The 27239-nt window shown below is 48.7% G+C and overlaps 2 protein-coding genes across 6 annotated transcripts in view; both read right to left on the reverse strand.

Moving 5' to 3' along the window:
• The window catches only part of LOC115466521 (sulfotransferase family cytosolic 2B member 1-like), a 1032539-nt gene that overhangs the window by 62021 nt on the left and 943279 nt on the right, over positions 1–27239 (reverse strand). The window lies entirely within an intron of this gene.
• SPHK2 (sphingosine kinase 2) lies at positions 6269–25415 on the reverse strand. Of its 5 annotated transcripts, none has more exons than XM_030197769.1 (7): positions 25309–25415; positions 24026–24082; positions 12155–12880; positions 11231–11380; positions 10627–10721; positions 10037–10152; positions 6269–9806 (listed from the first exon to the last, which is right to left on the reverse strand). In XM_030197769.1, exons 3-7 carry the CDS (start codon positions 12585–12587, stop codon positions 8807–8809), a joined length of 1794 nt encoding a protein of 597 aa, XP_030053629.1. In that variant the 5' UTR covers positions 12588–12880; positions 24026–24082; positions 25309–25415; the 3' UTR covers positions 6269–8806. The 5 variants fall into 5 exon arrangements, with proteins under 5 accessions (XP_030053629.1, XP_030053628.1, XP_030053630.1 ...); XM_030197768.1 differs by having other exon boundaries at positions 25281–25415; XM_030197770.1 differs by having other exon boundaries at positions 25198–25415.

Genomic DNA, 27239 nt, shown 5'->3' on the forward strand with positions numbered 1-27239 from the left:
AGCATAACATGTTTTACTCTTTTGGGATCTTGCCAGGTACTTGTGACCTGGATTGGCCATGGTTGGAAACAGGATACGGGGCATGGTGAACCTGCAGTCAGTCCCACTATAGCAACGCTTATATTCTTATGTAAGTAGATGACGCAGGCAGTGATAATGACAGAGCTGGGACTCTGGTGCTAGTGGTAGTATGGAAACAGAATTTTTCTCCCCTTTCCTTTGAGTTTTTGGGGAGGGATATACACAGTACATACACTATTTCAAAGCTGAAACAGTCTGGTACATGCCTTTGAAAACCCAAACTACGTATCCAGGACTAACTCTTTATAGATCGCCTAAGGTTATGTGCCAGGATGATGGGTACTAACTGTGGATTCTATTATCAGCAATTATACTTGCAGTTAGCCATTATAGAACACTAGAGTAAGGCCGCAGTTACGAGCCTAATTTTAATTTTGTATTCTATCATGGGTGCGCAAGCTCGGCACACCCTCGATAGAATACCCATGCCCCTCCCAGGTCGATGTCCTCCTTTCAGTTGCGTGGTCTGGATTTAGTGCGCATAATTTATACGATACTGCCTAATGGCAGTTCGGCATGCAACTACTACTACTACTACTACTTAACATTTCTAAAGCAACTAATTAGGGCCAATTGGCAACTAATAATTCTATTGAGTTACATGCACAAAGACAACATTGCACACAGTATAACATTGGGCATCTGAGTTTCTAGAATTAGGGGAGATAATGTGTGCATAGGGTGGTAGCTGGAGGCTGACCCTGGCCTGCTTTTACTCCACTGCATGCTGGGAGCTGTAGTCCTGATTCCTGCACTCTCTCCATGGAAGGGGGCAGAGTAACATTAAAGAAGAAATGAGGTCTTACCTGATCATTTTCTTTCCATTAGTTCTTCCTACTATTCCAGAACCTGTGGGATAGTTGTGTCCATCAACCAGCAGGTGGAGACAGAGAACTGAAAACTTTGAATTTGGCAATAAGCCCAGCAGGCTTTTGGCCCATAAACTAGCACAACAAGCTAGCAGGAACTTGATAGGGGGCTTACAAGATGAGGGGGGTAATATCCACTCAGATATTGACTTCTTAGAATCGGCATTCAGGGGATATTATAAGACTCTTTATAGCCCAGAAGATGAAGGTGGACAGGAAGAGATTACAAAATACCTCGAAGATGTCGATCTTCCGACACTCCCCGAGGTCTCAGCCCACATGTTAGGAGTCCCCATAACTTTGGAAGAGGTGGAACAGACAATCCGTGATCTGTTCCTCAATAAAGCGCCAGGTCCCGACGGATTCACTAATAAATTCTACAAACTGTTCGGGAAATTGCTAGCCCCCATATTAAAGTTTTTAATTCGCTAGATGAATCAACGGGTTTACCACCCACCTGGAACTTGGCCACAATTACAGTTCTGCCAAAACCAGGAAAAGATCCCCAACTATGTAGTTCATATAGACCGATCTCTCTGCTTAGAGTAGACTATAAAATATTCTCCAAGATCATGGCCACCAGACTGCAGAAATATCTACCTTTACTTATACATGAAGATCAGGCAGGGTTTGTGCAACATCGCCAAACATTTGATAACATACGGCGAACCTTGCAAATATTGCAGGGGGCACAAATCACCAAAACACCCCTATGCATACTGTCGCTTGACGCGGAGGCCTTTGATCGGGTCAGCTGGCCATTCCTCTTCGCGGTCTTGAAGAAAGTGGGCATAGGGGGGAAATTTGCAGAATGGCTACACCTTATATATAAGACCCCAGAGGCAACTGTTCGCATTAATGGGACTTTAACTCGACCTTTCCAGCTCCATAGAGGCACTAGGCAGGGATGCGCACTATCCCCATTGCTGTTTGCCCTGGTGATGGAGCCTTTGGTGACTAAAATCAAAGCCAACCCAGACATCAAGGGCCTGAAGGGGGGGGGGGGATTTGAAACTAAGATCTTATTATTTGCAGATGACATCTTGCTTACCATAAAAGATCCTGTAACAGCTTTCCCGATCATAGGGGATGAAATAAAGACATATGGGGCTGTCTCCGGATTTAAAATCAATTTTGAGAAGTCAGAAGCTCTTGATGTGAACTTAAATAGTACCAACCTAAAATTGTTGAAAGAGCAGTATCCATATAGATGGGCCAGCAAGTACATTAGGTATCTAGGGGTTAACATACCACGCCGCCTGGAAGATATCTTTAACAATAACTTCCCTAATAAAGTGCAGGACTTGTTCCGGGAGCTAGAGCGGTGGGAAGGCTTGAATTTATCCTGGATAGGTAGGATTAATGCTTTAAAAATGGTAGTCCTTCCAAAGCTCCTGTATCTATTTATGGCCCTCCCAATATCTATTCCGGACTCCTTCTTTCGGGGTCTACAGGGTAGAGTATTCTCCTTTATTTGGAGGAAGAGACCACCACGGGTACGGCGGGAGACAATGTATCAGTTTAGAGACAGAGGGGGCATGGGGGTGCCCTTCTTTCGCAACTATTACTATGCAGCTCACCTGCGCATTTTGGCAATTTGGCTACAAGATACAGGGAAAATTTGGACCTGTATAGAGCAGAGCTGGCTAGATCCATACCCACTCTGGGCAATACCCTGACTACCGATACATAAGCTTAAGGAAATAACTAAAAAGAGCCCTTCAATTATCCAGTGGCCACTCACTATTTGGTGTAAGATTAGGGAACAATTTTTCCCGGAGCGAATATACTTTAAGCACACATACTTAAGATTTGCCCCACATTTTGGCCCGGGTAGAATAGACACAGCATACAAGGAATGGGAGAATATGGGCCTCTGTGAGCTGGGACAAATGCATGTACAAGGCCAGACACCATCATTCCAAACACTTTGCCAGGAACATGAACTTTCCCCGCTGCAAGCATTCCAATACTGCCAGGCAAAAGATTTTATTAGCCGTAGAGCGGCGGAGGAACTCAGTCTGGAAGAAACACAATTGGAAAAAGGATTGACGGGAGGAGGAGGGAGAGGGGGTGTTTCCAGGCTCTATAAAGCGCTACTAGCCCGTACCTATCCGGTAGAGTACTATACACATAGATGGGAAACTGCACTTGGGGCCTCATATGACCTCACGCAATGGGCATTGGCCTTCCGATCATTGCTTAGAGTCTCAGTATCCAGCGCTATGGTAGAAAACGGGCACAAAATCTTATATAGCTGGTACTACACTCCCAGCCGCCTGGTTAAAATATATAATTCGGGTTCGGCCCTATGTTGGAGGGACTGCGGGATGGAGGGGGATATGTATCATATTTGGTGGTCCTGTACTCATGCAGCTCGATACTGGAAAAAGATATTGGACTTTGTAAAATCAGTGACAACCATTCAATATCAGATGAGAATGGACTACTGTCTTCTACATTTTAGACCGCCAGCAGTCAAAAAGCATGTGCACCAATTTGCCACACAGGTGTTTGTAGCGGGCAAGCTGGTATTGGCAGCAGCCTGGAAGAAACCTCAGTTACCAGACCTGCCAGCTGTGCTGGAAAAACTGAATTACATCCAGTTGATGTCTAAACTCACCGCAATGCGCAAAGGACAATTGGCACACCACATGAGGATATGGGACCATTATAACACTTGGCTATCTGCAAATGTGAACATATAGAACCAACTACATAGACACTCTAAGGAGCGGGGGGGGGGGGGGGGGGGGGGGGAATAGGGAGGGAGGGTAGATGGGGTTTATATCTTGCTTAGGAATCGTTGTTTATAGTCACAACGAAGTAAGTTGTATTAATCTACTGTGGAATTTGACCTGTTGCTATTGGTGTTAATTGTAAAAAAACTGTATAAATAAAAAATTGAAAAAAAAAGAAACCTTGGCGGGCCTCTGGACTAGGGGGAAGATCTAATGGAAAGAAAAAGACCTAATTTCTCCTTCCATTACATAGCTTCCCACTATTCCAGAACCTGTGGGATGTATAAAAGAAATCCTCACAGTGGGTGGGATCCTGGTGCCCCCACCCTTAGAGCCAAAGCCCCAAAACTCACTTCCAAGTGTGCCGCCAACATCTACACTGTAGTGCTTGACAAAAGTACGCAGAGTCAACCATGTCGCCGCCTTGCAAATATCTACCAGAGACAGTAAGGTAGTCTTTGCCCAGTATGTCGCTGTATGCCTCGTAGAATGAGCCCGCAACACCTGAGGAACCTGCTTCTACAAAAGCGGAAAAGCTGACGTGATAGTCTCCTTCAGCCACCTAGCAATTGTGGGCTTGGAAGCCATGAGGCCAAGCCTCTGTTTACCAAAAAGCACAGTCTGTCTGATTTGCAAAACTCATTTGTGACTTCCAGATATTTAATGAGACTCTACACACATCAAGAAGCTTAAAGGAAAAATACTGAGCCTCTTCATCCTCTCTACAAAAGGAGCTCCACAGATTGGTTGAGACTAAATGCTGATACCACTTTCGGAAGAAAGGAAGGAACCGTGCACTGGGAGACCCCTGCCTCTGAAAAGCAGAGAAGGGGATTCCGACAAGACAGCCTGAAGCTCCGAAACCCTACATGCCAACACAACAGCCACCAAAAACACTGTCTTCAATGTAAAATCTTTCAAGGAGGCCTTCCTGAAGGACTAAATTAAGGTTCCACTTTGGACACAGCATATGGAAAGGGAGGCCACAAGTGACCTGCGCCCCACAAGAATTGAACGATATCAGGGCGAGCCGCAAGAGATGTCTTCTGTAGTCAGCCCCTGATCTTCTCCAAATAGCCACTTGCCCCGAAAGGGCAGTTTAACTGGACATGACTTTGATGCTGCATCCGCTGCCCAATGCTGCAACTAGAGTTTCCGATGTGCTGTGACAGCCTAAGACATACTGTGGGCCATAACCCATAATGTGTCATAAATATCATCCGTCAAGTAGGCCAACCCCACTTTCAGCTGGGCATTATGGCACCCGTCTTGTGTTGCTAACTGTTGATGCCACTTCAGGCATTCCCTAGCCATAAACGAGCTGCACACTGTCGCTTGAAGGCCCAAAGAGGCCACTTCAAAGGCCTGTTTCAGCGAGCCTTCTACCTTCCTATGCTGTAGGTCTTTTAGGGCAATGCCCCCTTCCAACAGCAAGGTGGTCTTCTTAGGTCACCACCATAACAAGGGAGTCCACCCTGTGAAGCTGCAATTTCTATTTCTCCTTTGGAACCAATTGGTAGAGGTGAGCCATGGCTGTTCCTACTCTCAGCCCCGCTTCCAGTGAGACCCATTCTGCTGTAATCAGCTCCTGAACGTCTATATGCATTGGAAAGGCCTTAGAAAGTCCTCTAAGCCTGTGGGATTCCTGGCTTGCACACACTGCAACACCCCAATGATGCCTGGTGAGTCCTACAGCAGGAAACCCGCTTAACTGCCTGCGTGGGAGTCACCATTCACCCCGACAGGCACAACGTAGTCCCAAGTGGTGAGTCAAGATCCCTCCCCTGCACTAAGTAGGACTTGCGGCCTTTCAAGTGGTTCTGACTCAAACTTTAGTCGGACTAACCACTGCCAGCTGCTCCCCCCAAGCTCAGTCTCCACAAGTCTTACCCCAGATGTGAAGACCTCCAGATATCATTGCAGACTCAAGCACCTGCAAAGCTCAACTGGGGACCAGTTGACTAACTGGACCAGGAGCAAATCACTCAGAACCAGAGGCTGAAAAGTGTATCCACCCACCTGCTGGAGAAAGAAAATACTGAGCTGGACTGGATGCCAAGAGAGATATGTGGAGGAGTGGCCTAGTGGTTAGGGTGGTGGACTCTGGTCCTGGGGAACTGAGTTCGATTCCCACTTCAGGCACGGGCAGCTCCTTGTGACTCTGGGCAAGTCACTTAACCCTCCATTGCCCTAGGTACAAATAAATACCTGTATATGTAAGCCGCATTGAGCCTGCCATGAGTGGGAAAGCACGGGGTACAAACGTAACAAAATGTGTCAGCTCAGTTTTCAGTTCTCTATCTCTACCTGCTGGTTAATGGACACAATTACTCCACAGGTTCTGAAATAGCGGGAAGCTACGTAATGGAGACTAGTATCAATGCAGCTCACCCGTGAAGACCTCCTCCGGTGGTTGAACTGGGAGCGTACGGAGGGGACGGCAGACAAATGGACTTGAGCGCTTTTACTTCACAGATCACCCTCAACACTGGTGCTGAGATAGGAAAAAACATCGGGTACCACCTCCCCCCTCAACACACTGCCCTGTGGTTACAATCGGACACACATTTTCAATGGTTTATTTTTTTGTTCTTGTAAATTACAAAGACATTTTTTTCTTTTAAATTGCAAAGATCTAAGCCCTTAGCAGGCCTTAGCACTGAGCCTTCAAAGGTTCAATAGTAAGTTGTTTTTAATTAGACTGTAGACTGGTCATCACTGATGAGGTATTGGAGGTGGGGTGGGGGGGGGGGGGGGAAGAAGAGATGCAGTAGCTACACACAAAATTTGAGTGTAAGTAAAGTGGCGATAGCCACCTTACCTTTCTCTCTTCCCCTACCTGCTCGCCCTTCTCTAGGGAGATCAGAAGGGGGTGACACATGCAAAGGGATTTGGGGGTGGCAGAACTTGCTTAAAATTTAAAAAAAATGTGCAGTTTTGCATCTAGGAATTCACCAAAAACAGACCCTTACAGAGAGGTTCAGGCACATATATCCAACTTCATTAATTTATGGGCATGAAGCATTTTGTTACCACCCATGTAAAAATCCCTCCTCCCCCACCTCCACCAAAAGAGAGAGAGGCAGCTTCAGCCATCACAGTACACGCAGCAGACATGAGGGAAATCTTTTGGGGTCTGCTTCACTGATCAGCAAGGGGGGGGGGGGGGGGAGAAGGTGCTGTCTGGGAGGCATTGGGGAGAGCCTGGGTGTGAGCCAGTGGTCATACATTTGCAGCAGGGGAGGGGAAGCTTAGTGTAAACTCTTCCATTGAAAAAGACACTCATGAAAAAATGTTAACTTAACAATTACACAGCAGGTAGCTTTCCTGTTAAACAGCCTTCATATATTCATGTGTTTAAAGCCCCCTGGAATGTGGAATACTTCTGTGTTCCATCCTCCCCCTCACACACTCAAAACCAGGGCTCAAAGGTCAAGCTGGGGAGGTCACTTTTTCATTTGCACAACCCCCTTCTCATGTCCAGGGGAATGGCCAAGCTCTGTAGTGCAAATTGCCATTAAGCAGGCAGGAGTCAGTGTGGCTCAAGCAGTTCTTTGGTCCCTTCAGGTGTCAGCAGGTCCCCTAAATACCCCCAGGGACCTAGGTCTTTCACCCCATATGTGTCAGCTCTGCACCTGCGCCTCACTCCCTAAATGCCATGAATGGGGATGGGGAGGGTGTTAGAAGGAAACTAATACATTAGACCTTTGTTTTTGCAGTGGGCTGTATGACCTCTTGCCTCCCCCCCTCTCCGCTAAAGTTGTCTGGTCTGATTTCTACACTGGAGGCTAGGCCCGCTCTTCCCCCCCCCCCCTCCCCATACTCCTCTAGGCACAGTTCGGCAAGACAATGCCTGCCTCAAGACACATGCCTGAAACACTGCCAAAAATTCACTGGAGCCCAGGGATATTTTTCCCAGAAAGGAGTCTCTTCCCTTCTCCACCTCACTGGGAAGCAGCTGTTTCCAGGGATAAATTGGAAGCTACATCTCAGGATGAGATGGGGGCACCTCCCACATAAAAACCCGTCAGAGCCTCCCCTCGGTCGCCCCGCCCTCACCAGTGTACCCTATTCTGACACGGGACGGACACTGTGCCAGGCTCCCTCCCTACCTCTCTGGCGTTGTGCCACGCTCACTCCTTTTTCTGACCCCAGGGATCTTGGGAAAACATTTCCTTGATTTTTTTTGGCAGTCTCTAGCCAAGCAGAAGAGAAAGGGATGTGTGTGTGTGTGTGGGGGGGGGGGGGCTGCTTTGGAGCAATCCTTCGCTTGTGAATGTGGCACAGCGTGAAAGGTCTGCACCTCACCCCCCATGCTATAAAGACAGGTCCCTCGCCCCGGGTTAGGCCCGCCCCCCCCTGCAACTTTGCTTTTTTTCCAAATTCCTCTCTGATGCATATCAAAAAGACAGTGGGGAAAGGAGGTCGATCTTTCCACCAAAGACAGAGGGAAACCTCTCTATTAAGGACATAGAACAGTGTAGGCAGAGAAGAGGATGGATCCATCAGTGTCAGGGTGTCTACTGTGAAATCTCTCTCTGACCGCAGGCTCAAAAAGCTGCTGTTACACCATGAACCAAACCGACAGGGAGCCTTCCATCATCTAGATGACCCATGAGGAGGGCGAGACAGCACAGGAGCAGGCTAGTGTTTAGATCAGGGGCAGAGAGATGGGCAAGCCCGGGTTCGAATCCTGCTTCATGCACCAATGCTACTTCTGACATTTGCTAAGTCCCTTTACCCTTCCTTGCCTTAGGTACAACTTTGCTTTTAAACCCTCTTAGCTCGTTATGTCCTGTGCCTAACGTTCGGATCTGGAAAAAGAAAGTAATTCAATCTAAAACCCAAATCTGTAAACCCCAGCACCCAATTAGAAAAAAGGCATCCAGTGTCCCTGAATCTCTAACCAGCACGGGAGGGGGGCAAAGGCACAGTTCAATCATTACAGAAGCTCTTCCCTATTAATCCAGCTGGTATGTCACATTTTATCATCTCACGCAGGAACCATGCAAACCTCGCCTCTGACTCCATGCCTTATGTCCATTATTCTCTCCTTCTCCAGACCCTGGGGGAACGACCCAGAGTCGCAGCACGTAGGAGGAGATGTCTTAAGTTCTAGGAGTTGGACACCTTGACCTTTTGTGTCCCTGTGATGAGGTTGCACATCCGACGGTGGATCTGTCCTTGAATAGGGCCGTATTCCACCCGTTCTCCGTCCACCGTCAGGATCCCCTTGTGGGTCAGGGGCTCCAGCCGGAAGGCCCGTACGGGCAAGTGGGTGAAGTGAGGGTACTCCAGCTCAAAGTGGCTTCCGCGCTCCATGGCGAGGAACAGGCGAATCAAAGCTGCACGTGAGATGCCGGCCTTAACGAAGAAGAGATGGATCAGACCCTCACCGAAGGAGGTGAAAGGCGCCACAAACAGGTCAGCACCCAAGTGGGTCTGGTATACAGCCAACACCAGCACAAAGTCGCCCTCCAGCGTCACCCAGTCCTGGGGCACCGGTTCATCCAAGGGCACCAAGAGATCATCCGGGGGTCCATACATCTGACGGGTGTTAGCGAATTCTGTGCAGCGTGTATCGGAAGGAGGGGCACCAGGCGCAGTGTCGAAGGTGAAACTGTCCGAGTCCAGGAGGGCTGGGGAAGGCGAGGCTTCGAAGCTCGGCAACTCGCCAGTGTCTGTCACGGAGGTGGGCGAATTGCGCTTGGTCACTACGTTACGTTCCTCGCATAAGCCCATGTCAGAGATGGTCCGGTGCAGTGGCGCGTGCTGCTGGATATTGGTCAGGCTCCCGTTGGCGGCCAGCGTGATGCTACGGGAGATGGGCCGGTGGCCGTCTGTGGCTGGCAAGTAGGAGAGGCGGCCCCGGTAGGTGCGGAGCGAGGCCAGCCGCACAGCGGTGCCTAGAGTGAAGCGGGCTGAACCCATGTGCCGGTACTTCTCGCTCTCGATGTCCACGTCAGAGATGAAGCCCCAGGCTACGCTCAGGAAGGAGAAGGACCGGGTGCCGGAGCAAGTGGTGATGGAGGCCAGGTCCATGGGTTCCACGCCGCCATGGCATAGCAGTAGGGTGCAGTTAAGGAGCAGCTCCAGTGCCAGGGCCTGCTCAAACCTGGGGAGTAAGAATGCAGGGGGTTAGGACAACTCTCCCTCACAGGGCCGCACCCTTCCTGTACAGCCTCCCCTTGATATAACACAATGACAAGAGGCCTTCAAGTCTCTGTACTGCTTCCCCCCCCCACCCCCCCCCCCCGACGCAACCCGGTAACTCATTACTGAGAATTGGAGAGAGTACTGCGCCATTACTGTATGCAGGGAGTTTAAGTAACTTTCAGCTCTTACCCCCCACTGAAGTTGATGGCGCCTGCAAGGGCATTTCCAGACCCACAAGGGAGGATCCCTATCGGTTTTCGGATGGCTTCTTTCCAATCCGGACGCTCTATCAGACCGTTAATGACCTGCACCGGGGGGTGGGGTGAAGAACAAAGAGGTCATGTGTAGCAGCCAGGGAGGTGAGAAGGAAAGCAAAAGTGGAGGAGGCGAGAGAGACTGAGATAGGGGCGAAGGGAACGAAAGAGGGAGGACAGCGACGTACAGAGTGCCAGGCAAAAGACAAAACACATATTTCTAATAATGTCAGGTCGTTATCTTTTCCAGGGTCACCACCCAAATCTGGCATCAGAGCAGGGATCGGAGGCTGGAAGACATGCATGAAGACAGAAGACTGCTATCAGCAAAAATTGGATGTCTCGGTGGATTCAGAGCACTGAAAAGATGTTGTGGAAGCCACAGACGGTCACCTTTGGTTTTCATGGAGGGAAGAGACAGACAAGTTGTTTTGCTGCTGCTGTATGCCATGCAAAGAGTCACAATGGGAGCAAGGACAAGGGGGATAGAAGGGAAGAGGAGGCAGAAGAAAGCAGCGTAATCACCTCATACAAGAGTCCATCTCCGGAGATGATGACGATCCCGTTCCATTCGTCCAAGCTGAGGCTTTGCACCAGCTCCCGGGCATGGTTCTGTCTCTCTGATGATAAGAGAATAGAAGAGATTTATGGTGAGGCCGGGGGATGGAATTTGATAAACCGCCTTTCTGTGGCTACAAGCAAATTGGTTTACATATTATATACAGCTACTTATTTTGTACCTGGGCCAGTGGAGGGTTAAGTGACTTGCCAGAGTGACAAGGTGCTGCAGTGGGGAACTGAACCCAGGTTCTCAGGCCGCTGCACTAACCATTAGGCTCCTCCTCTGGGTGTCCAGGTGCCGTTATACAATGCCATTGTAGCACCAAAACAGAATGACCCCCTTTGTGTCTACCAGGGCAGTTCCAGGCCCAAGGTGGCCACAGACATGCAGGACAAGAATAACTCCCTGTCTCTCTTTCTCCCACCCACTGAGGAAATGAACTCGGTCTTAAAACGAAGGCAGAAGCCGAGCACAGGCACCAAAAAGTGACCGATCTCTTCCGAATCTCTCATGAACCCCCTTCCCTGTGGTACTGTAGTGCCACCCGCCCCTTTCCCCTGTTCTCACCTGTCTGGATGAGATTGAAGCTGATGCCAGCGTCAGAAATCATGGGCAGGATGTGAGCGTGACAGTGCTGCAGCGCCAGGCCCCTGCCTCCCTGGGGGTTCACCAACAGCAGCAGCCGACGGGGCCCAGGCAAGAGGCCAGGGCTGATCTCTGGAACAGAGGGGGAGAATCAGTGGATGTTGTGGAAATAAATCAGCTAGGGGCAGCGACCTGGGATGAGGGCAGGCCTAGTGCCACCTCATCCTCCTCCTCCCCCCTCCCCCATATTAAGCTATCACAGCAGAACCTTATCAGAGAGTAAACCTCATCATTTAGCCTTCCTTTAGTCCTCTGCCTAGATAAGAACAGTTTCACCTGGGAGAAAGAGAGAGATAACTAATCACTTGAGGTCAAGTTGAACACATAGATAGAAATTCAGAAAGGGAAGCAGTTGGATTGTGAAACAGACAAGCACACCAGGAAAAGCAAAGTCAAAGACACTAAGGGGCCAATGCAGAAAGCCGCAGGCTTGTATGTGTGTGTTAACAGCTGAGAAATCCACAGGGGTGTTTTACTCATGGCCACACATTGCATTAAAAATGTATGGTAACAAGGCCGTTAACTATTTCAAGGGAGGCAGAAAAGGCAGCGGTGGCTTTTGCCAAGTGGACAACGTGACAAATTTTTCAGCAGGTCCAGGGCAGCATAGAAGGGTTCGCAGAGAGAAGGCTTAACTGCCGGTTTTGTCTCCTTCTGTATCCAGAAGTGCCTAAAAAGTTTAAAAGACTGACAGCACCTAAGTATCAGCGTGGCAAAATGTTTTTGTGGTAGAAATTTTTGCGAGGCTAATATTTATACGCAGAACAACAGGCTGCGCCTTTCTGCATCAACCCTTAAGATTTTGAGATTAGACAAATGCTAAACTTATCAGGGCAGATGTCTTACCAGTCTCGCTGCCAATGGGGACACCCAGAAGAAGGCATTTGATTGCCACAGCCCACCTCTCCGCTACAGCCTGGTTCTGCGCGTAGTCAACTGTCCCGTCCACCTGGAATGTGCGCACCAGCCTCTGCCGGGTACGGCTGGACCCCATAGCCACTTTCCTCTTCTTCCGTGGGTAGGCGTAGATGGAGAAATAGGCCGCGGGGGTGTCGGAGGCAATGCTCAGGGTCTGGCACCCCGCCACCTCTCGCAAGGCTACCACAGTGCGCTGGTCCTCGCCCTCTGGCTTGGGCACCAGTCTCTGGATGTGTAAGGCAGTGCAGGTCAGGCTCAGGGCGTAACGCTCACCTTTGGAGGGGTAGGCCCCGAACTCTCCATGCAGCAGGGTCTCCACCGCCCACCTCCCCTCCCGGTAGGTGCTCAACTTCACAGACATGATTCTCTTTGAAAGCTTGATCGGTCTGTCTAACGAGATAACGTGGGCATGACTCAGCTCTCACTTCCTCAAAGGCAATGCAACAAGACCAGCAGTTTCTAAACCCAACGTCTGGACTTCTTTTGTGCTCGACTCAGCGTCTGCATCAAACTATTATATGACATTCTTCTTCTTTAATCTTATCTTCTTTGGTTTCCCAAGGCTCTTAATTTTAGCCAGGGCCGCTGCCTTGCCAAATGTGACCTTGTTAAGTCTTCAGTCACTGAGCTTCAATACAGAGAACTGGGGAAGAGCTGATGAACAGAGGTATTGAAAATGTGGGTTAATTTCTTTGGGTTGAGAAGGGGGAACATAACATATCATACAATCTGCTGTACTAGGGCAGACTAAAAGTCCATCTGGCCTTGTATCTTACTTCTAACAGTGGCCAATCCAGGTCATCAGTACCTAACAGAATCCCAAGAAGTAACCACGATTCCAGAGTTTAATTACACGTCCAGCTTGTTTTAAATTTACTACTTAACAGCTTCATTGTGTGCCCCCTAGTCCTAGTATTTTTGGAAAGAGTAAGGTAAAATTATGTATAATCATACCTGATAATTTTCTTTCCATTAATCATAGCTGATCAATCCATAGACTGGTGGGTTGTGTCCATCTACCAGCAGGTGGAGATAGAGAGCAAACTTTTGCCTCCCTATATGTGGTCATGTGCTGCCGGAAACTCCTCAGTATGTCGATATCAAAGCTCCATCCGCAGGACTCAGCACTTAGAGAATTACACCCACGAAGGGACACTCTGCCCAGCTCACCACCGCCGAAACGGGGGAGGGGAATTAACCCAGCTCATCCCCACACAAGTGGGGGAGGGGAATCCGTCCAGCTCATCCCCGCGGAGCGGGGGAGGGACACCACACCCGCCGATGCGGGGGGATCTGGCTTATCCTGCAACCGCAACCGCGGGAGGAGCTGACTGACCCTAACACCGCCGAAGCGGGAGGGGTACAAAGCTGCCCTACAGCCGCACGAAGCGGGAGGGAGTGCCGGCAGAATTTATGTCTCAATCCAGCCCCGTAAAACGGAGGGGAGAGGAATGCAGCAGCTCACTGTAACACAAAGTCGTCTCAACTCTTGAAGAATCCAAGTGAAAGAAGAACTTGAACACGAAGTCCTCCTGAAGTAACTGAAGGCTAAACTTGAACCTAAAATGCAACCAGAATATAAACAGTACAGATATCTGGGAGGGGCTATGGATTGATCAGCTATGATTAATGGAAAGAAAATTATCAGGTATGATTATACATAATTTTACCTTCCATATCATCAAGCTGATCAATCCATAGACTGGTGGGATGTACCGAAGCAGTACTCACCCAGGGCGGGACATAGAAATCCCTGACCTCAACACTGAAGCTCCAAACCGGGCCTCCGCCCGTGCAGCCACAGTCAAACGGTAATGCTTGGAGAATGTATGAGCCGAAGCCCACGTTGCCGCCTTGCATATCTCTTCCAAGGAGACGGATCCGGCCTCTGCCATCGAGGCCGCCTGAGCTCTCGTGGAGTGAGCCTTCAGCTGGATAGGCGGCACCTTCCCCGCGGCCACATAAGCCGCTGCAATGGCTTCCTGGACCCATCTTGCCACTGTAGGCTTAGCAGCCTGCAGACCCTTACGAGGACCTGCAAACAGGACAAACAGATGATCCGATTTCCGGAAATCATTGGTCACTTCCAAGTATCTGATGATGACTCGTCTCACATCCAGATATTCAAGAGCGGAGTACTCCTCTGGGTAGTCCTCCCTACGAAAGGAAGGGAGACAGAGCTGCTGATTCACATGGAAGCGAGAACCAATCTTGGGCAGGAAGGAAGGCACTGTGCGAATAGTCACTCCTGCCTCAGTGCACTGCAGAAAAGGCTCTCGACATGAGAGCGCCTGGAGCTCGGAAACTCTTCTGTCTGAAGGGATAGCCACCAAAAAGACTGCTTTCAACGTCAGGTCTTTCAGAGATGCCCTCGACAAGGGTTCCAAAGGCGGCTTCTGCAATGCTCTTAGCACCAGGTTGAGATTCCACGCAGGCACCACTGAGTGCAGAGGAGGGCGCAGGTGATTAACTCCCTTGAGAAAGCGCACCACATCTGGCTGCGAAGCCAGGGAAGCACCCTTCAGGCGGCCCCTGAAGCAAGCCAGAGCCGCTACCTGGACTTTAAGGGAACTGAGCGACAGGCCTTTCTCCAGACCTTCTTGCAGGAACGCCAACACTGAAGAAATTGGAGCAGTGAAGGGAGAAAGTGAGCCTGCTTCACACCATGCTGCAAAGATACGCCAAACCCTGGCGTAAGCAGTAGAAGTAGAGCGCTTCCTCGCTCTCAGCATAGTGGCGATGACCTTGTCTGAGAAGCCCTTCTTCCTCAGACGCTGCCGCTCAATAGCCAGGCCGTAAGACCAAAGGGAGAGGGATCCTCCATCACCACGGGACCCTGATGTAACAGGCCCTGCTCCACTGACAGCCGCAGAGGATCGTCGACTGAGAGCCTGAACAAGTCCGCATACCAGGGACGTCTGGGCCAATCTGGACCCACCAGGATTACCCTGCCGGGATGCTTTGCCACCCGGTCTAGCACCCTGCCCAACATGGGCCAGGGCGGGAACACATAGAGGAGCTCTTGTGTCGGCCACTGTTGGAGAAGAGCATCTACTCCCAGGGATCGAGGGTCCCGTCCTCTGCTGAAAAAGCGCGGCACTTGGCCATTGGCCGATGACGCCATCAGATCTAGGCTCGGCTGGCCCCAGCGCTTCGTGATGTCCAAGAACGCCTGAGCAGATAGTTGCCACTCTCCGGGCTCCAAGGTATGGCGACTGAGAAAGTCCGCCTTGACATTCATGACTCCGGCAATGTGGGCCGCTGAAAGCTGCTCCAGGTTCGCTTCCGCCCACTGGCAAAGACTCATAGCCTCCTTGGCTAGAGGGGCGCTCTGGTACCTCCCTGGCGGTTGATATAGGCCACAGCCGTGGCATTGTCCGACAGGACCCGTACAGGCTTCAACACGAGTACCGGGATGAACTCCAATAACACCAAGCGAATGGCTCTGAGTTCCAGGAGGTTGATAGACCACTTGCCTCTGCAGGAGACTAGAGCCCCTGCGCTGTCCTTCCCAAGCAGTGGGCTCCCCAGCCCATCAAAGAGGCGTCTGTCGTGACGACAATCCACTCCGGGTCACCAGAGGCAATCCTGCAGACAACTTGTCTGTCTGCGTCCACCAGCTCAGCGCCTTGCGCACTGCTGGGTCCACGGGAAGGCGCACAGCATAATCCTCCGACATCGGAGTCCAGCGCAGCAGCAGAGATAGCTGTAGTGGTCTCATATGAGCCCTGGCCCAGGGCACTACTTCCATCGTGGCCGTCATAGAGCCCAACAGCTGCACGTAGTCCCAAGTCCGAATAGGAGAGGCTACTAGGAACTAGTCCACCTGAGCCTGAAGCTTGACAATCCGATTGTCTGGCAGGAACACTCTGCCCACTTGGGTGTCGAATCGAACTCCCAGATACACCAGGGACTGAGTCGGGCGCAGCTGGCTCTTCTTCCAGTTGATGATCCATCCCAGGGAGCTCAAAGAGCAACTACCCGGTCCATAGCTTTGCCGCACTCTGCATAAGAGGGGGCTCGGATCAACCAGTCGTCCAGATAAGGATGGACTTGTACTCCTTCCTTTAGCAGGAAGGCCGCTATGACCCCCATTACTTTGGAAAAGGTCCGCGGAGCAGTAGCCAACCCGAAAGGGAGGGCTCTGAACTGGAAGTGTCGTCTCAGGACTGTAAAACGCAGAAAGCGTTGGAGAGGAGGCCAGATGGGAATATGCAGGTACGCTTCCTTGATGTCCAAGGAAGCCAAGAACTCTCCTGCCTTCACTGCCGCTATAACAGAGCGGAGAGTCTCCATGCGAAAGTGCCTCACTTTCCAGGCCCGATTGACCCCTTTGAGGTCGAGGATAGGCCGGACAGAACCTCCTTTCTTTGGAACCACAAAGTAAATGGAGTAACGTCCCTTGCCAATCTGATTTTTTGGCACCGGAACGACCGCACCCAGGCGGATCAGGTGTCCAAGGTCTGCTGCACTACCACAGCTTGACCGGAGACTTGCAGGGAGAGAGTACAAACCCGTCTCTTAAGGGTTGGCAGAACTCTAGCTTGTAGCCGTCTCTGATGACTTCCAGCACCCACGCGTCTGAAGTTATAGTGGTCCACTCGCCCAGAACGAGGACAGCCGTCCTCCAATCTGCACTGGGGCGTGGACCAAGGCCCCGTCATTGGGTACGAGACCCTGGGGGAGGACCGGAGGGAGCACCTCCGGGACGGCGGTCTCTGCGAAAGGAATGCTGCTTGGGGGAGAAATTCCTCTTGAAGGAAGAGGGGGCAGAGGAACCCGACTTGCCCGGGCGGTATGGAGGTATCGGGACGAGTACTAACCCGAGCCCTGACCTCTGGTAATTTCTTGCCCTTAGACGTGCCGAGATCGGTCACGATTTTGTCCAGCTCGACCCCAAAGAGCAGCTTGCCTTTAAAAGGCAATCTAGCCAGGCGGGATTTAGAGGCGTGGTCAGCAGACCAATGTTTCAGCCGAAGCCACCGCCGCGCAGAGACTGTCTGAGCCATGCCTTTAGCTGAGGCTCTCCAGACATCATACAGCAAGTCTGCCAAATAGGCTAAGCCCGATTCCAGGGCCGGCCAATCAGCCCTCAAGGAATGATCCGAGGGGGAAGCCCGCTGCACCATAGTCCGGCACGCCCTGGCCACATAGGAGCCGCAAACTGAGGCCTGCAAACTTAAAGCAGCTGCCTCAAAGGACGACCTTAAGGCCGCCTCCAATCTTCTGTCTTGGGCGTCCTTTAGGGCCGTGCCACCTTCCACCGGCAACGCCGTTTTCTTAGTCACCGCAGTGATTAAAGAATCCACGGTAGGCCACAGATAGGCCTCACGTTCACTCACAGCCAAAGGATAGAGGCGGGACATAGCCCTAGCCACTTTAAGGCTCGTTTCCGGGACATCCCATTGAGCCGCAATTAAGGTGTGCATGGCATCATGCACGTGGAAGGTTCTAGGCGGGCGCTTCGTCCCCAGCATAATGGCAGAGCCAACAGGGGCTGAGGGAGAGACGTCCTCCGGAGAGGAAATCTTCAAAGTGTCCATGGCCTGTAACAACAGGTTGGGCAAATCCTCTGGGCTAAAAAGCCGCGCTGCAGAGGGGTCATCTGCTCCATCCGAGCGGGGATCTATCTCCTCCAAGGAATCCGCAAGGGATCGTTGGGAGACCTCAGACACGCTGCCCTCATCTACATCGGAGGAGACAAAAGTCCTCCAAGGCCTGGAAATCAACCCGAGGGCGTTTACCTCTGGGAACCTCAACCTCTTTATCAGAAGAGGGAGCAGGGGCAGCGTTTTGCATGAGGAAAGCCTGATGCAGCAGCAAAACAAACTCGGGGGAGAAACCCCCCCAGACTGTGCACTTCCGCAGCCTGGGCAACAGCCCTAGACGCACTCTCAACCGGCGCTCGCAATAGCGGGGGAGAGACATGCTGCGCATCCAAAATGGCGTCCGGCGCGAAACTCTGTGAAGGAGCCGCGCGGGAAGAACGGCGCTTAACTTTAGCCGCTTTTGTGCCGTCGCCCAAATTAAGGGCGTTCATGGCATTAATGTCTCCAACCTCAAGGGCGGCCCCGAAGAAGCCGTCCGAGCCGCGTGGCCGGCCAAGATGGCGGAGGCGAGGAGCGGGGGATGGGCGTTTATGGCGGGAAAAAACCGCCACGCCGGAGGAACGACCGGGACATTCATCGGTCACTAAACTATCACCCATCAAGGGCGAATCAGGTTGTAAAACCCCCGCATCCCCTCTAGAAGCGCTCCAGCGATCCGGGGAGCGACCCTTTGCGCCCTCGCCCTCCGACGCCATTGCCACGAGGAGAAGAATCGGGGAACCCCCTGCCCGCTATAAAAAGGTAAAATTACCTGCTTGCCGCTCCGAGCTGTAACGAACTGGTGTCCCAGTGAGTAGCTGCAATGAACGTTTAAAGAAACGTCGAATTAAACGCCTTTAAAGACGTTTAAAAATATTTTTTTTTTTTTTTTTTAAACGGAGCCAGCGGGAGGGGGGAGAAAAGGAGGGACCTGGCACCACCAGGTTTGCACTTGCTCAAAAGAGCCCTCAACCCCAGGCCTCAACAAAACCTAAGGATTAGGCTTGGAGGCCTAGCCAGAGCTGCTGCTGTGTGTGACCACCACCTGCTGAGATAGAGAACATACTGAGGAGTTTCCGGCAGCACATGACCACATATAGGGAGGCAAAAGTTTGCTCTCTATCTCCACCTGCTGGTAGATGGACACAACCCACCAGTCTATGGATTGATCAGCTTGATGATATGGAAACAAGCAATTCACGCCCACCCATTCCACTCCACTCATTATTTTATAGACCTCTATCATATCTCCCCTCAGCCGTCTTTTCTCCAAGGTGAAGAGCCCCAGCCACTTTAGCCTTTCCTCATAGGGAAGTTGTCCCATCCCCTTTATCATTTTTGTCGCCCTTCTCTGTACCTTTTCTAAATTCCACTATATCTTTTTTGAGATGCAGTGAGCAGAACTGCACACAGTATTCGAGTGCGGTCGCACAATGGAGCCATACAAAGGCATTATAACGTCCTCATTTTTGTTTTCCATTCTTTTCCTAATAATACCTAACGTTCTATTTGCTTTCTTAGCAGCTGCTGCACACTGAGAAGAGAGTTTCAATGTATCATCAAAGATGACGACTAGATCCCTTTCCTGGTCGGTGACTCCTAATGTGGAACCTTGCATCATGTAGCTCTAGTTTTGGTTCTTCTTTCCCACATGCATCACTTTGCACTTCACATTAAACCCTGACTCCTCCATCAAGGAGGTCAGTTGATCTGGAAGCGCCCTGGCCACCAATTCCTCTGGCATTAAATCCAGGGAGGAAAGGTCTGGAAGGACCTCGGGGGGGGGGGGGGGGGCATCTAAACCAGTGGTTCTCAAACCTGTCCTAGGAGATCACCAGCCAGTTAGGTTTTCAGGATACCTTTAATGAATAGAAACATAGAAATACGACGGCAGATTAAGGCCAAATGGCCTATCCAGTCTGCCCATCCTCCGTAATCCTTAACTCCTCCTTTTCCTAAGCGATCCCACTCTTTTTATTTTAAGTTTTTCCATTAAATACAGGATCACATTAGTACATCATTCCTCTCTAAACAAAATAATGTTCTACGGCACAAACTTAACAGATCAACATGTACTTCTTAAATATAAACATAGTTCTATCCCACGCTTTCTTAAACTCTGATAGTCCTCATCTCCACAACCTCCACTGGGAGGCCATTCCACGCTTCTACCACCCTTTCCATAAATGAATACTTTCTTAGATTTCTCCTAAGCCTATTTCCTCTTAACATCATTGTATACCCCCTCATTTCAGAGTTTTCCTTCATTTGAAAAAGGCTCATCTCCTGTACATTAATGCCCCTGAGATATTTAAACGTCTCTATCATCTCCCCTTCTCTTCCAGAGTATACAAGTTGAGGTTCCTAAGCCTGTCCCTATATGTTTTATGACAGAGACTGTTTACCAATTTCGTAGCCACACTCTGGACCGACTCCATCCTGTTTATATCTTTCCGTAGGTGAGGGTCTCCAGAATTGCACACAGTCCTCTAAATGGGGCCTCACCAGAGACTTCTACAAGAGCACCATCACCTCTTTCTTCCAAATGCTCTCTCATGTATATTCAATAGTACAGTAACTCCAGCTAGTCAGGTTTTCAGGATATCCACCACCAAGATGCATGAAATAAATTTGCATGCACTGCCTCCTTGGTATGCAAATCTCTCACATATATTCATTAAGAACATCCTGAAAACCCAACTGGCTTGTGGTCCCCCAGGACTGGTTCGAGATCCATTGATCTAGTCCATCCCTGACTCTGGCCAGATTCGTGTCTAAGCTGTTCTAAAAATCCTCCAGTGATGATGGAGATCAAATCCACTCCCTCTTTAGCTTGTTCTGGGTCTAACATCTCCCCTTCTGTGATTTAAGCCCATGGCTTCCTGTTGTGTTCTCAGTGGAGGAGGACCAGTTCCTGAGATACCGAAGTGATATTTATGACTCCGAGGTACTCAAGTGTTTCTAAGGCAAACATGGTAAACAATTTTCAGTGCAGACTTCTGGAACAAGAGGCCATGATGCAAGACTTGAGGGAGTTAAATAAGAAAATATTCTTTCACAGAGAGGCTGATGAATGCGTTTAACAGCCTCTCAGCAGAAATGATGGAAACCGGAGTTGTTAAGAGTTCAAGAAAGCCTAGGCCGGAAACAGGGGACCGTCAGCCGATGAGGGGTAAAGCCTGAGACAGGAATAGAGGATCCTTAGTGGAGGAACAGGTTGGTGGTTACAAAAATAGGCTGGAAGTCAGCGAGACCAGGCCCCAATTTCTGTTCGCCATTTGTAACTATGCCCCTCTCAACTTGGTTAACTGCTTTCACCACATCTACTGACATCAAATTCCTCAGCTATACTTTCCCTGTCACGGAAGGTCCCTAATCTCCCCTCAGGATTTTGTAGACCACTATCATATCTCCCCAAACCTGTCTCTTTTCCAAGCATAAGAGCCCCAACTTCACTGGGGAGCTGCATCATCCCCTTTACCTTTCCCAGTGCCAAGGTCTCTTTTTTTTTAAGCTGAGATAACCAGAACGGCACCTGATACTTAAAGTGCGGCTGCATCATGGAGCAGTACAAACAGAATATCCTCCGTTCCTTTCTAAATAATTCTTCACATTCTACTTGCTTTTCTGATTGTCGCCACACACCGAGTTCAGGGTTTCAACATAATATCCGCAAAGGCTCTGAGAATCTTACTACAGTACCCAGCGTTGTGTACCATGTCATTATTTATTTGTTACATTTCTACCCCACATTTTCCCACCTATTTGCAGGCTCAATGTGGCTTACATAATACCGTAAGGCGGTATCTACCTCCGGTGATGAAACAAATACAGAGTAATGTTATAGTCAGTGAAATAAATATGTTACAAACACAGTAGGGAATCATAGAGAAGAGGGCTTATATAGTGTTCTTTATAAGTTTTTGTTTGTTGTATTGCTGAGTTAAGCATTTAAGTTCAATCAGTAGGGTATGCCTTTTCGAATAAGTTGGTCTTTAATGATTTCCGGAAGCTGAGGTGGTCATACATTGTCTTTACGGCTTTTGGTAGTGCATTCCAGAGTTGAGTACTTATATAGGAGAAGCTGGATCCATAAATTGATTTGTACTTAAGACGGACTTGGGAAAATCCACCGCCGATTCCTGGGATAAGCAGCATAAAGTCTGTTGTATTGTTCTGGGATCTTGCCAGGTACATATGACCTGGATTGGCCACTGTTGAAAACAAGACACTGGGCTGGACGGACCTTCTGACTGTCCCAGTATGGCAACGCTTATGTTCTTATTTTGCAGTATGTCACATTAGATTGTGTCTGCTGTTGAGAAAACCATGGTGCCCGCCCCACTGCCCCCTGGTTTTAGCCAGGTCTTGCTGCAGTTCCTCATAATTCACTAGTGACTTAACAACTCCTTATTAAAAAGTTACAAATAAAAAAAAAATGATTCACCTGGCTCGTTGTATCCTTTTCCAAATACATTTTTAAACACCTTAAAAAGCATAGGTCCCAGTCCTTCAATCTTCTCTCACAGAATCACATTAAAACATCTTTGAAACTTTTACAAGTCATCTAATGAAAAATATGAATTCTCTTTCTTGTTTGCTGGTTCCCTTTGGACTAATTTTGATAGGTTAAGAATGTGTACCCTCCCTTTAGAAGAAGTAATTAACTTGCTAGTCAAACACACGAGGAGTGACACTGACTGCACATACTAAAGCAGGACATGTTTATCTACTCCAACCCTAGTCAAAATAAAAATCAAGCACCTTTCTGACCTCATTTGCAACTTTCTTTAAATTAGTCCCTTGTTTTCTTACTCCTGTTACTCTCTCTCTCGTCTATATGTTCCATCTTTGCTTACACCCTGTGTTGTCTATTAAATTGCTTTTATCGCGCATTTTGTTGACATTGTAAGTAGTATACTTTGCCATACTTTGTATTTTAATGTGAATATTTTTACTGCTGTAATTGTCTATTGCTTATGCTTGACTTATTCTTGCTGTACACCACCTTGAGTGAATTCCTTCAAACAGATGTTAAATAAATAAAAATATTTCTCCAGTTACTGAGGGAACAGAAGCAGGAATGGATAGATAAGGGGTACTAGTCTGGAATGCATTCGTCCAAAGGAACAATTCTGGTATCTAACAGGAGGAGCCTGGGCACTTAGATAAAAGGTTTTGAAGTTCTCAAATACCTCTGTGACAGCGGGATATAAACGCCCCAGCGTTACCTGCTCTGAGCTCCATTTATGACGGAAAAGAATTAAAGATGAACTCTTGCACTAAGGTCAAAAGACTGAAGCGTTTCCACCACTGTTACAACACAAGCAGTGTGAGTGCCAAGGTGCCAAGTCCCTTTTAACTAACACAGGCCAAAATCTTTCTGATACTGGTCCTACACCAAGGTTTGTTTTTGAAGACAACAGAGGTGTCCTTCTTCCCGAACTTCTCCAAGTGGAACTGTTTATACGATCTGGAAAACTTATGACTAACATGATTAACATAACAGAAGTACCTGACTGAGCACATTGCTGTCCTTGAAACATCACAGCTCAATAAATTACAGCTATACGAATATTTGGCCCTGAATATATTATTTGTATTCAGTCAAATAGTGATTTCAATTCAAATATGAATAATCCAGGGCTCTGCTGTGCTAAATCCTACTGAAATAAACACGATCTCTGATTTCATGGCGCATCTTTTATTATTTATGTTACAGCTCAATGCCCATTATTTGTATTCATATTCAGCCAAATAATATTCTTCATTATTTATAGTCAGTCAATAGTAAAATATGCTATTCGGTACAGCCCTATGAATAAATTGATTAGTCTACAAGCGACCACCCACCTCTGTACCATTTATTGCTACTAAAGCCTAAGTTTTAGAACATGGTGAGGTGGTAGAAGACAGCTGAGAAAGACCCAATGGCTCATCTTGTCAACCCTCTCTCACCACTTCCCCTGTCCCCCACAAATAAAAACATGGCATCCTACGAAAAGCATTCTCCCAGAATGAGGCACTTTAACTTATAAGGTCAGAGACAAAGAGGCTTATTTTCAAAGCACTTAGCCTCCCAAAGTTCCATAGAAACCTATGGAACTTAGCCTCCCAAAGTGCTTTGAAAATATGCCTCAAAGGGAAAGTGCCTTGTTGTCTACATTTGACTTTTCCAGTAGTTTCCATCCCTCCTCCCAGACCCACTTACCAATCTTCCCCCAGCATCACTCTGAGATGCCACTGTCCCAGGGAGTGGCCCCAAACTCTAGAGAAGCAAAAAACATAAAAATAAAAGTGACACATTTTCCAAGCCTGCTATATTCCTCCTTTTTCCTTTTCCTCCCCCTGCTCTCAGGGTCAGGTTCCCTCCGTAGTTTCTCACCTCCTCCACCCCCCTAACTTGTTGGTCTGGCTCATTCTCCTCTCTTTACCTCCTTTTGTCTTTTCCCAGCTGTTTCTCTCCCTCTTTTTCTTTGCTCATCTCTGTACCTGTTGGTTTTGGGTCCTGCTCCTCTGTTTACTTTTCCTCCTTCCCTCACCTTCCTTCTCTGGCTGTTTCTCTCCAATTTAATATCCTCCCCTGCCAGACCCCGTGTCACCTTTTCTCTGTACCTGTTGGATCCAACTCACCCTCCTCTCTCTCCTTTTCTCTGGGTGTCTCTCTTCTGTTTAATCCCCCTCTTCAACTGTCTCTGTTGGATCTGGCTCTCCCTTTCTTTCTTTCTCCCCCCCCCTCCCTATCTTTTTGCTCTTCCTTTCCCTTTCTCTCTGGCTTTCTCTTCCCAATTTAATCCCTCAATTCCCTTTCCCACCTCTCTGATTATCTTTGTAGGTGTTGAATCTGCCCCCTCCCTTTCTCTCTCCCCATTTAGACCCCTCTTCCCTACCTCTCTTTCTCTCTCCCCATTTTAGCCCCCTCTTCCCTACCTTCTTTCTCTGTATTGGATCTGTCTCACCCCCTCCCTTTCTCTCTCCCCATTTTAGCCCCCTCTTCTCTACCTCTTTTCTCTGTATTGGATGTGGCTCACACTCATTTTGCCTTTGCCTCTTCTTTCTCGCTGGCTGTCTCTTCCCAGTTTAATCTCTCAATTTCCTTTCCTACTTCTCTGATTGTCTCTGTAGGTGTTGAATCTGCCCCCCCCTTCTCACTCCTCATTTTAGCCCCCTCTTCCCTACCTCTTTACTCTGTCTCGGATCTCTCTCACACTCATTTTGCCTTTGCCTCTTCTTTCTCTCTGGCTGCCTCGTCCCAGTTTAATCTCTCAATTTCTTTTCCCACTTCTCTGTCTTTGTTGGTGTTGAATCTGCCCCCCCCCTTTCTCTCTCCCCATTTTTGCCCCCTCTTCCCTACCTCCTTTCTCTGTATTGGATCTGTCTCACCCTCATTTTGCCTTTGCCTCTTCTTTCCCTCTGGCTGTCTCTTCCCAGTTGAACCCCTTCTTCTCTGTCTCTGACTGCAGCACCTTTGATTGCAGCTCCCTCTCCTCTTACGTGTTCTTCTCTCTCTTGTCGGCTTTTTTTCCCCCAGTCTCTCTCTAGTCTTACTGGACAACCTCGTCACCCTCCTCCCGTCACAGCCGGAAGTGAAAATTGTCCGTGTCCGTCCCTCCCGACGCGTCGTCCAATCAGCGGCCGCTTCGAGCCCCTCCGACGGCCACTCAGCACCGCCCCGCCACACATTTTGTTTCACCCGCGTTGCCTTGGTGCGAAGCTCGTCTCGCGAGACCTAGAATCGCCATCTTTGCCACAGGCAAGCCAAGCATGCAATTGGTGCATCCTGGGAAAGGGGGGAATATTGGAGTTTGCGAGTCTCTTCGGAGAGGCACCGCGCCCCTTCTTTTTTTAGGGGTGCCTTGGCGGGACAGTAGATGTGAAGCTTAGGAGGTAGAGTTCTGCTTTGATCGAACGAATGTTGTGACAGGGCAGCCATCTTTACTGTGGGCACATCGTCACTTAGCAGCGCTGGCTTATTTTTTTTTATTCTTCTAACTTTATTGAAGGGACGAGAAAATAAACAAAAGTGTAGAGTTTGTTAGCTATTCTGTGCCCTGCCGAATCACACGACGAAATGCACTGGTTTCACTGTATTTAGCACTGACTCATCCAATATCTGGATTTTATCTATTGCAAGGATGTGCACGGGGTGGGTTTGCTAAGAATAGCTTACTGCTGTAGTAATACTATGCATGCAGGGGCAGGGCTCAGGGAGGGAACACACTGAATCAGTCAATTTCACTCTTTATTTGAGGTAGCAGTGTTAGTCCACTTTTAAAGGTAATACATAGAAATAAAATAAAACAGAGAAAAGAAAATGTGGGGTACAAATGCAACAAATAAATAAAATGATTTTTTTTTCGCATTTCTGATCTCAAGAAGAAGGTATTGCTTTGGAAAGCTAATCAGGTTATCAATAGAAATCAAACAAAATAAAACATGGAAAAGAAATGAAAGCTAATCAAAAATAATTTGGTATATTGTATACAAAATTTCAATAAAAGTGATTTTGAAAAATACGTATTTAGTCCAATAAAAAAAGCTATCACCTTATTTTCTTTTCTATGATTTGTTTTATTTCTATTTATTAACTACTAGTAAAAAAGGCCCGTTTCCAAAACAAATGAAACGGGCGCTAGCATGTGGTTTTTTTTTTTGTTTTCTTTTTCTGTTTGATATTAAGGGATATATATTTTTTTAAAAAGGAAAAGAGTTTTTTTTAAAGTTGTAAAGTCTGTATGAGTGTTTGTGGTTTTGAGGGGGGGTTGTGGGGGTCTATGGGTGTATGCTATTTTTTTTTGGGGGGGAGGGGTGTTTGTGGGGTAGGGTAGCGTTGTTCTGTATGAGTGTTTGTGGTTTTGAGGGGGGTTGTGGGTGTTTGTGGGGTAGGGTTGTTCTGTATGAGTGTTTGTGGTTTTTTTGGGGGGGGGGGGATTATGGGAGTCTGTGGGTGTTTGTAAGAGAGAGATGTAGGTTTTTACTGTTTCAGTTTTTGTATTAAGGGGGTTGGGGGAGGGAGTGTGTGTGTATATGAGTGTGAAAGCAAGATGTTCTCTGTCCATGGCAGTGTGTGGCATTTTGGGTGGTGGGCAGTTTGGTTGTATGTATGTGTGTTAGTGAGTGATGCTGATTGTCCATATTAGATGTGGGGTTTTTTTGTGGCTGGTAGGGGGTGATTCTCTGCGTGTGAGTGTGATACAGTAATCTTAATTCAGCAGGGCACTCTGATGTGGTATTTGTAGGCACTTGTATTTTTGTTGAAACCAGAGGGATCCGTTGCAGGCAGGCAGTAGGAGTAGATATGGGTTTTTTTCGAGTGTGGAATGTGGGTGGTGTTCTGTAGGGGGGGACGGGGCTGAGGGCGCATGTGTCTGGAGGTCTCCTTGTAGGCACTGATTTCAGCTGGGCACTCAGGTGGGCTGTGATCC

Source organism: Microcaecilia unicolor, chromosome 3 (genome assembly GCF_901765095.1).
Source record: "Microcaecilia unicolor chromosome 3, aMicUni1.1, whole genome shotgun sequence".
NCBI classification, from domain to species: domain Eukaryota; kingdom Metazoa; phylum Chordata; class Amphibia; order Gymnophiona; family Siphonopidae; genus Microcaecilia; species Microcaecilia unicolor.

Bases quoted from the DNA above. Each gene is read 5' to 3' on its own strand.
- SPHK2 (XM_030197769.1), bottom strand. From the start codon at position 12,587: ATGTCTGTGAAGTTGAGCACCTACCGGGAGGGGAGGTGGGCGGTGGAG. The intron at 11,381-12,154 runs GTAAGACATCTG...CCTCTGTTCCAG, and splicing joins CCCCATTGGCAGCGAGACTG to AGATCAGCCCTGGCCTCTTG. The intron at 10,153-10,626 runs GTGATTACGCTG...CCCCCGGTGCAG, and splicing joins GAGATGGACTCTTGTATGAG to GTCATTAACGGTCTGATAGA.